The 10661-nt window shown below is 41.6% G+C and overlaps 1 protein-coding gene across 5 annotated transcripts in view; it reads left to right on the forward strand.

Annotated features, from left to right (window-relative positions):
- Positions 1-7710, forward strand: part of BCAT1 (branched chain amino acid transaminase 1) — a 54231-nt gene extending 46521 nt beyond the window's left edge. For all 5 annotated transcript variants that reach the window (XM_063155706.1, XM_063155705.1, XM_063155707.1 and 2 more), the window contains one exon: positions 2423-7710. In XM_063155706.1, the coding sequence (XP_063011776.1) occupies positions 2423-2464 (42 nt within the window). In that variant the 3' untranslated portion in view covers positions 2465-7710. The remainder of the gene's footprint in view (positions 1-2422) is intronic.
- The last annotated feature ends 2951 nt before the right edge of the window (positions 7711-10661 follow it).

Genomic DNA, 10661 nt, shown 5'->3' on the forward strand with positions numbered 1-10661 from the left:
TACATAATAACCTTAAAATGTCAGAGGAGAATCTTCAACCAAGATCTTCTATATTCTCTACCAGGAGGAAAAATAACTGATCTCTTTGCATTATCACTGGATTATTGTCGAATCATTTGGACAACCTGAGGCTGTTATTCCAAAGAATCTTCCAGTTTTGAAGCATAAAGTGCAATAGAAATCACAGTCAAACACAGCTTTGGTCTGTGTGCTGTTTTGTGGCCTGAACTGGGGCAGTGTATCCATTTCATGTTGAACCATGGGAATTTGTAAAAAAGTGAAAATTCTCAGCACCACCACGTTCTGCATGTGAACCTGTGACCAAAGGTGCAGGCTCCATATCCACTGTTTTCATACCAGTTCCCTTGGGTAGACCGCATGCTGCTTTTATTATTTCCATATTCTCTCCATTGTTGTGTTTCCAAGTGTGGTTTCATGCTGCTCTCCTGCAAGTCTGCCCTGTTCAGTGCGATGTCTGTAGATGTGAGCAGCTGCTCAGTGCAACCAGAGCTGGAGTGACAAATTAGAACCTCATGGGCAGAACTGATTCAATTTCTCATGCCACTTGAGAGAGACAGTGGTGGCACTGCAGTGCACATTTCCCTTCCTGTCACTGAATGGATATCATGGTTACTAAAGCCTGATAAAGACTTCAAATTGAAGAACATACATTATATAAATTAATGGTGTGCTTATGAATGAATTGGTAACAGTACACTCTCCCATAGCTGTTTGAGTTAGAAGATTTAGGGATGAGGTTTTTTCTGTGGGAATACACTCACTGAAATACCACTCATGTTTCTGTGGGTTTGCACCCATGCTTTGAGAATAAGCAAGGTTTTGCTGTGCCCTTTATGACAGGGATTAAGCTGCAACTTGGAAGGGATGGATAGAGAATATGCTATATTGCTTGTGCTACATGATATTAAATACATTTAAACACTGCAGGCAAGACAGCAGAGAAGAGACATTTAATCAAAGCCCCTTTCTTTCTCTGGGCAGTGAAAAACAACCAGGAAAGGACCATGTACGTGTTAATTTTTACAAATTAAAATTTGTTCAAGGAGTGGTGCGCAGTGGAAGAGGGACTCGGTTGACTAGACTGAGATCACAAAGCCCTTGACAGAATTAAAAATGGAAGCTAAATCTGATGTTATTTGCAGAAAGAAATTATTTTCATTGTGGTATTGCAGCTTCATTCTCCGTTGAATTCTGGGAGCAGGTGCAAACTCTATCAAATGGCAACTCAGACTGGTCCCTGCCACAATTTCTGTATTGGAGCATTGGATGATACTGCTGCCTAAAGATAACAAAATTTATAGATAACTGCAGCTGCAGAAAAGGAGCAGCAGAATTAATAATGAAAAGAAGAAGTAGATGTGATAATTTTGAAGGTCAGTTAGAGCCTGGCCTGCTAGAGTAAGGCTAAAACACAAACCCACTGAACATCTTTCCTTTGTGGATCTAGAAGTGCGTTTCTTCTGGCTCATCCTGACTTGGAGCTTTTGTCTTTTCCCTGTTTAAGTGACCTGTTATCACTTTTCCTGCTGATGCAGAACCTGTACTGGAGGAACGTCCTTTTTTCCACTCTGGAGAAATTAAGTGATCTTTTTGGCCTACATAAAGCCTCTAAAATCAGTTTTCATTTCTTGGTTGAAGGTGTTTTTAAGCTCCCTGAATATAACACTCTAAGGGAAAGGACTCCCATCTGCTGCTGCCCCTCCACCTCTGAATTATTTACCTGCTTGAGCCCTGTGTGTGTTTTGGGGTCTCTCTGGAGCATTGTTTACAGGACTTCTGACAGAGCTTTAGAACATGGAACCAGTCTAGCTGTCGGAAGTGCTGCCTTGGGGCTGAATGCTCCCCTGGAAGTGGATGTGGCTGCGTGCCATAGGTTGCCTTCATTTCTGCCTGGTGATCCCATTTGCTTGTGTACAGAAAGACAACTTGTTTTATTTTGGATTACAATTCTCCCTAATTGCACTCTGTGGTATTTGTGATGGTTTTATTTTACATTCAATCAGAATGCTGTAATAAAAAGCCACCTTGACAATAAAAAGAAATAAAATGAAATGTGTTTGTTTATTGGAGCTTGAGCAGAGGCATACTTCTGAGTGAATTAGTGAGCAGGCCTCAGGGAGTAACTGCATTAAACTGATGGAAGTGAAGCAGGGCTGTTCTGTGTCATGTGTGCTGAGTATCATCTCTGCTCCTTCCTAAATCAGCTAGTGTAATATGGGTAAAGCAAGCTGTCTCTAGTCTGTGCCCAAATCAGCGGCAGGTAAAGGCATAAAAAATAATGTAAACTACTATAAGAGCAGTGAAAATGAACATTTCTATGGATAGACCTAAAAAGTTACGATAAACATACACTGATTATTTTAACTTTTATTCTTAAACTTCATTTTTTGCTTTGTTTCAGTATGGAAGAGAAGAGAGCGACTGGGCAATGGTGGTGCCATGAAGGTGGCAGAGTCCAGAGCCTCCAGACACACCTGACATCTGAACAGTGACAAATTCTGTAGCTGCCAGTGTGTAGCATAGTCCCAGTATCAATTTGCTCCCCAGGATGATTGTTTCCACAATCTGGCAAACGTGAACACAATCGTTTTGATTTCTACCGTAATCCTCTTGGTAGAAGCCTGTCTTCTTGGTAGAGGTGCTAAATGTTAGCAGTAGAACTTTCCCAGTGGTTTTCTTAGTGCCTCCTTATATACAGTCTGGAAACTTGTAAAATGCTCTTCAACTGCTCTTCAGCTTGGTTTGTTTACTGCCTCCACCAACAGAGGATGTTGCCTGTTAGCTGCCCACAGGGTTCTGTTGACATTATTCTGCCTTTTGCTCTGTGTTTGGGAAACAAAATTAGCCATACACTCCATCCTTTCTTACTCTGCTGCTATGGGAGATTGCTGAGTTTGCCTAGCCTGTTAGATGCCCTCCTACTCTATCCAATAACTTTGTTCTTTAGCCCAAAATTCTGCAGGATGGTTCCTGTTGGCCTCTTGCCCTTCCCTCTGTGGGGATTTGCAGTTCCTGCTAGGGCAGTGCATTTCTCTCTGAGAGTTGAGTACATCCTCCTAGGCATGATCTCAAAGGCTGTGTCAGGCTTTTAAAAATGAGATAAAAGTTCCCCTTTGGCCTAGCAGAGCTGGGCTCTGCAGACACAGTGTTACCTTACAGGTGAGTGTCCAGAAAAATGAGATTAGACAACTTTGGCTGTGAAAATTGAACCATTCTTCAAAGAAGCCAAACCTTTGGATTGAGGAGCTTCTTCCATCACCAACTCACGTAATTTAGATCACAAAAATGTTTTCCTTGTCCCTTTCACATACTTGCTGTATCCAGCCTCTATTGCCACATGTACTGCAGAAGGGCCTTCCCATTAAGGAGCAAGCAGTGTTGTCAGCAGAACATGTCTGGGAGGAAAGAGGCTTCATTCAAACCCTGATTTCATTCTAGTTAAGCAGATAATTCATAGACTGCTGCTTTCTCACATGCAGCCTTGATTCTTTGGAAGCAATACAGAGCATGTAGCCACAGTTGGGGAAGTAACTTCTGCAAATGTTCACCAACGACCATCCTGTAATATTTATTAGCTCTCTCCTTCTGCACACAGCTTTGTTGAACAGCTTTAAGATACCTCTTGCCAAAAAGGATAACCATATTCTCTATCGATGTTCCAAAGTGCTACTTCAGTATAAAACTGGTGGAACTTTATTGACACTTTATTGGAGTCCTATAAGAAGTAGAAGTGAAACATTTCTTGTTCTAGTTTGCAGTAGAGATGCACCAGTATTAAGGGAAACATTTAGCACTTTAATTTTTTTAAGACCAACAGTATCTCTCTCTTTTGTAGTTACTGGCATTTGTTAACATAGTTAAAAAGTAAAATACAATTTCTAGTGGACCATCCATGCCTTATGCAGCTGTTAAAGAGCAGCCTTATGGCTTCCTGTTCATTTTTCATCACATTCTGAAGACCCCTCCTTAGCCATCACTTTCTTCTGCTCCCTCAGATGATTTTTCCTGTCTTTGACTGCAGCCCAATCCGATCTTTTAATGAAGAACAGTTGAAGGTTCTCTCTGACAATGTAACTGTTGTTAAAAATTGATGGATAATTTTTTCTTTAGTCTAAAACTGCAAGCACAAAATGTTGTTTCACTCATAGTAGCCATAGCGTTGTGACGTTTGAATTTGTATCCCGTGCTGGTCTTTGTTCAGTATCTTACTATGTGTTATAAGCTGCTGGTAGTCTTTCCTTTTATTTAACTAGTAGTCTTTGCTTTTATTTAATTAGATGGCTGGAATATAAACATGGGGAATATGTCAAGGTGCAACATGGGGTAGAGAGTTTTATCCAATGAGACCAGTATTGAAATTAAAGTGTGCCTTTGACCGGAGTGTGGAGTGGAGCTCTCTGAAGATTCTGTAATGAGCAGCCATTTGTGGCTTACTGGTACTGAACAATCTATTCCTTCCCTTAAGTTCATCTTTGATTTATCAGCAAATGGAAAAGTAAAAATCTCCTAAGTTCAGATGCATGGCAAAGTGGTTGTGCAATACCTGAACATCTCAGCTTTGACAGAGCTGATAAATGATACCACATATCAGAAATACCCATGAAGGCCTCAGTATACCAGCAGCAATGTATTCACTAGGCAGAATGAATAAGGACCAGTTAGAAAAATTACTTTACTGAAATGTAAGCCTGAAAGTTGTTAAATTGGTTAAGTTGTTAAATTGGTTGCAAGTTATTTAACATGAACCAGATGGTTTCATTTGTTGTGTTTTGCACTGTTTCCTGCACTGACCAGACAGACACCTCTGTTTTTTCTGCTAATGGAGACTCAAAATGAGGAGATTTGGTAGTGGAATGACCCACAGAAATGAGTGGTCTTTTCTCCCAGGGAAGAATGAAAACGTGGAGTGGGTGTGTGTTAATTGTTGTCTTTAACATCTTGGTTTATTGCCTTGCTCTGTCTGTGTTAGCTCAAGGCCATGCTTGTTTCCAAGTGGAATCCAGGGGAATAGGTTTTAGATTCTAAACTTTGAAACCTAAATAAGAGAGCTGACAGATCAGTATAGTACAGGAAATTCTTCTGATGTTGCCTGCTGTCCTACTCTGAATTGTGGCAGTGCATTTTATCCCATTAACCAAAGGAAAGAAATAACATGTGTAAATAACAATCAGTATTTGGTATTGCATTCTCCTTGTTTTTACTCGTAAAATTTAGGAGGGAGCTGTGGTATTCCCTGAGCTAGTAACAGATTGTAAAAGAACATCTGCACATCTTTTCTCCATGTGCCCTATTTGTTTAATTGCAACAGATTTACATAGAAAGAGTATGGTACATCATAACTAGGCAATTATCCATTCTTCATCACTTAGTTATGGTTCTGGTAATTGATCATTTAAGACATAAGATAGTCTAACATTAGGAAAATTTGAAACTGTTCAAAAAAATATCAACAAATTAATATTGTTGTGTGATATTTGCATAATTGGCTGCGATTATTTAATGTTTAATTGGGTTGATCAAATGAGATTCAGCCTTTCACATGCTTATGTTTTACAAACACTGTACTTTAAAATGATAATACTGAAATCTAATATGTTCTTTCTTCTCTGCATTCTTTTGATTATTATTTTCAGTATTGAGCATGTCCTTAATCTTAAGTTTGGTTAGCATGATTCATGACTAAGAAAAAAGTCCTTCAAATAACAGCGTTTTCATGAAACTGGCATTTCATGCAAGTTGTTCTGGTGCCAATAATTATGGCTTCAGCAACTGGCATTATTTAACCAGACTGTTAACTGCAGTGAGGGCAAATTCCTTGAGAATGGCAGGGACAGAGCCAGGTGAGGATGCTGATAAAGGTTCCTGGGGTAGATAACCTGGTCAGTCCAGAGCAGGGCAAAGCAAACAGAATTTTTTCTGGGCTATAGAAGGGAAGAGTGGTAAGACAAAAGCAAGGTAGTGAGATCTCTCTGCCCAGCCATTGTTTACACCTGTTCAACTGTCTCAAGCCAAAATCAGTTATCAGCCACTCCTCCTCTTTGTACATAACCTCTTGTTGGGTTTGCCCAATTCAATACAGAGATATCACAGATCCTTTCCTGTGTATTAGTTTTATTATTTATCCTCAGGCATGAGGAATGGGAATTTGGAAAAATGTGATACTTGAAAGTCATTTGGAGTGCAAGTTATTTGAAATGTCTGTCTTCCAAGAGGTAGACAGAAAAACAGCTGGGACTGATCTCAGAGCTGCTTGATTAGAGGAGGAGCCCTCTTGAATTCAGGGGGAGGTAGAGGAGCTCAGAAGCTTTTCTCAGGTGGTCCTGTCTTGCAGAAACAGATTTGCTGTCCTACAATCCAAGTGATTGAGGTATGAACATGGAGTCTTTTAAACTTTGCACCTTTTATAAAAATTTTGTTTTTCATTTTAGAGTTCTGATGCAGTGTTTGCTGAACTGTTGTCTTACACTATCACATTGCAGTAGCTTAAACATACTTATTCTTTATGTAATCACCTTCTTTGTGTATGCCAAACCCCCTGGTCACTGTGACTTGGTCACCACTAGAATTGTGATCATTTTGGGTGACATAACTGCACCCTGCTTGTGCTAAACTGAGTACTGAGTGCTGGCAGCAAAGACCAGAGCAGTGAGTGGAAAATCTGCTGTGTCAGGAAGAGGAGCAAGAGGGAAAATGAAAATACCCCTCAGGCCAGTGAGGCAGGAGGGCAGCAGCACATCACATCCACTCTTGGTGAGTCCACTGACAGACACCACAGGTCTAGCAGGATCAGAGACTGATGTTGGGATTTAAGTTGGTGTTAATGCTCTTCACCTGCTCAAACACCTCCATCTGTGCCTCCATTTTCAGCTTGGGCCCCTATATCTTCACTGAAAGCTGCAGCACTTTTATATCTTGTAAAACAGTGGAATATTTGGTCAAACAGCTGATGCTCCAAACCATCTAACAGGTCACTGGTGGATTCTCTTCCCATCATTTGTGTTAAGCCCAGTGGTGGACTGGAGCTGCAAGCAGGAGACAAACACACCATTAACACCATTTCCTAGTCCAGAAAGTTCACAAAGGGTGGATCTGTTCCCTTTGTCTCCTGGACTCACCTTGGCCACTGGGTGACAAAATGCAGAAAGTTCTTTGCCGTAATGAGGACAAGTTACAGTTTCATCTGAAGCTGTTTACAGACAATTTCTGTTGGAAAGCCAGAAGTCCCAACCTACTTGAGCTTTGAGGCTTTTAGGAGGGTGCAGAAGTGGTTACTGAAATTGTAGTGGGAAATTAGCAGCCTAGGGAGGGAGAAGTAAACACTTCTGAAGGGTCTCTGTTTTCTCACATGCTGAAAGTTAACTGGGTATTTTACAAGAATCTGAAGCATATAAAAGCAGTAAAGGACAGATGTGTGAAAAAGTACTGGATAAACTAAAGGAAACTCTACCTCATTCTTCTCTAAAGGTTTTTAGAAGCACAATTAAGAGCTCCTAATGGCATTGTTACGTAGTTACCATCTGGCATGAAAGAAGCACTATATTTGTGTGTCTGTACATCCTATAAGAACTGTATTTTGCTGGCAGTAGAAACAGTCTATACTATTTGCAGTTTTCCTTCATCAGATCTGTATTCAAATGTTCTGTATTCAAATTCAATGTTTCTGTCTCCAATAAAGGAATTTAATTGGCATCTGTTTGTGGCACCTTATGAAATCATGGGTGTTGAGTGCAGCTAACTAAGTGTAATTATCCCAGAGATGGGAGCTGCTATGAAATAAATTCTTGAAGGTTGGACTAAAAGAAAAAATAAAATGTGGATGAAGTGTGGCATGTAAGGACAGCAAAGCAAGGCTGCAGTGGCAGACATGCACCTACCCTGCCAAGCCTTCAGGCTGAGCCAGTTCTCTCACTTACAGTAAAATGCTGGACAAATTACGCAACAAAAGTGCCTACCGGCTAACCATGAAGGAGTTTTTAATATGCCAGGACTGTGTAGCAGTGATTGAATGCAGCTCCCATTCTCAGGGTTTGGGGGTGATGAAGTCAAGGGAGAGAATGCCAGAAAACAGCTTTATACTTGGAGCACTTACTTCACAGGGCATTTTTCAACAGTCATTACTCCCAAATATTTTAACCAGTGGGGAGCCTTTTGAAGATGGAAAGTACTGAAAGTGTGTGTCATTAAAATCTTGACATTTGCCATGTGTGGTGGCTATATTTACAAAAAAACTTTATGTATTCCCCCTTTCCAGAGAACGGAATACTGTGATTAAAGGTAGTACTGATCCATGCTGTGGTAAATTAGGCATCAGGGTACATTTTCCACCTGGATTGGTTCTCAGTGATTCCAGAGAAAGCTGACACAAGACACTTTAAGGAAGCTGTAGATAGGTAAGTATGATTAATAACTGAGAGTTATTAATTAGTGCTGGGAGAATGAACCTAGTATGTCAGAATAGAATCTGACTTTTTTCCTGTGTAGTAGTAAGTTGAGGACTGATATACAAGGTGCTGAGTGGGCTTCAGGGACCTTTTTTGAAAGACTTTTTTTTCCTCCCATTCGAAACATCTCAGCAGCTGGCAGTAGCTCTGTCCAGTAAAGCACTTGCAGTATCACCACCAGCACTGGGTTGTTGGGGCCGCAGAGTAACAATTCTGAGGGCTTTGATCCAGGATACAAACTTGTAAAGTTGATGTGACCAGAAAAAACCAAACCAACAGTTTTAAAATCTTACAGTGAGAGGGCAAAGCAGAAAGCAAATAACGTGCACAATACTACATAAGTAATATAATATTTTAAGTTGTCTTGTGCAGGGATAGAATGTAAGAAAATAAAGATGGTGCAGAAGGTGGTCTCACACCTGAGGAGTTGCAGCTGCACTAATCACCAAGATTAGAAACAGGCCTGCCCTTAACAGGCCACAGCTGTGTCCAATAAGAAGATTAGTGCTACAAAAGAGTGGGGGAGCTGGGTGAGGAGAGAGTTGGAGTTTGTTGTGCTGTGAGGAGCTGCACATGAGAAATCACTGAGAAGGTATGGGAGCTTTCCAATAAGATGACAACGTTGTCTGAGTTAACTTGTGTGAATAAGGCATGTTTGGATATTCCCAGCATAGAAGACACAGCCTTTCAGAGACAAAGCTGATTAAATACTGATTGGCTGTGTGGGATCTGTGAAGTGGCACTGTGAGAATGCCCAGAACATACCACCCATCCTCAGAACACAGCAAATGTTCATTCAGGGTCTGCCCACAGGCAATGTAGGCAAAGCCCTGATCTGGATATGCAGCTGGAGCTGTGGCAGGGTCTGGAGCTGTGTGCTCTGCAGGGTTGTTATGTGTGAGGGAGTTGATTTTATATCTGCCCTTTATAGGTGTGCAAATTGAATACCTGCAGGGAGGCTGCCACTGCCAGAAACTCCATCCCTTGTAAAACAGCCCGGCCAGTTCTGACACTCATTGTGACAGGGCTGGAATTCATCCACTGTGTCACACCAGTCCTGTGGGGGTACCAGTTGTTGGTTTTTCTGGGTCTGGATTGAAGGCACCTGAGACAGTAGGTCATGTTCACACTCAGGTGTTTATTATTTCTTATCAGTAAAACAGTCTCACTACTGTGAGTTCAGCAGCTTTTCATTAGAAGGCACAAAATGGCCAACAATCTCTTGGTACGAGGTCTTTTGAACTATCCAGTTAAGAACTGACACATGGATTATTTTCCCTTTTAACCCAATAACTGATCCCAAAAATCCTGCAATGTGGACTTTTCTGCCCAATCACAAAATGCCACCCAAACCCATGGAGAAGGAGGAAGAAGCAGTGTGAAGAAGAAACCCAGGATGACACCCTGTGCCCTCCATCTTGCTTCCATCCATAACACACTAAAAACCCCAAAACCTCAATTTCTCTCCAAGTGATGCACCTACACTGCTCTCTATAATCTGTTTCACGTTTTTGTGGATTCCAGTCTATCTTGAAGTCTGGAAAAAACTTTCTCCATGGATGAGGGTCAGAGTCAGTGCTGCCCTGGGTTCAGGGCACCCCAGAGCAGACAGAGAAGTGTTCCCAGTGCCCTGGGTTTGCATACATAAAACAGACAGGGGCTCAGCTGCTCTTTAGTGATACTTGCACAGCTCATCACCCAGCAGAGCCAGTGGAACACCAATTCCAGCAGAGACTGAACTGGTGTTGGCTCAGAAGCTCACCTGAGGTGATTTCTGTGCTCTGAGGGTGATGAAGGGAACAGCTCCCCTCCTCCCCAGCTGGCCTGTCCCTGCTGTCCCTTCAGGGTGCTGCAGATCCCTGCCTGGCCACAGGAAGCAGAAAGGACGTGCCCAGGTGCCCAGCACAGGGAGAGCAGGGCTGCTCTCCTCCCCACAGCAGCATTTGTCTGAAGGACCTGCAGCCAGTCAGAAATCAGCCCCTATGACACATCAGGATTTATATCCCAGGTGCCAGACACTTTTATTATGGCTCTTAAACTTTAATGCACCAGACCTTGCTTAAGTCATTGCTGAATTCTGGGTTAATTTTTTTTTTAACCTTCCTTTAGCTCATACAAACCTTGTGAGTGAAGTCTGTAACATTTGCTTTACTGTGAAGTCCCAGGTTGGATAAGAAAGGACCTTTTGAAGGTTTTGTG

The sequence above is a fragment of the Melospiza melodia genome, chromosome 4 (genome assembly GCF_035770615.1).
Source record: "Melospiza melodia melodia isolate bMelMel2 chromosome 4, bMelMel2.pri, whole genome shotgun sequence".
NCBI lineage: Eukaryota > Metazoa > Chordata > Aves > Passeriformes > Passerellidae > Melospiza > Melospiza melodia.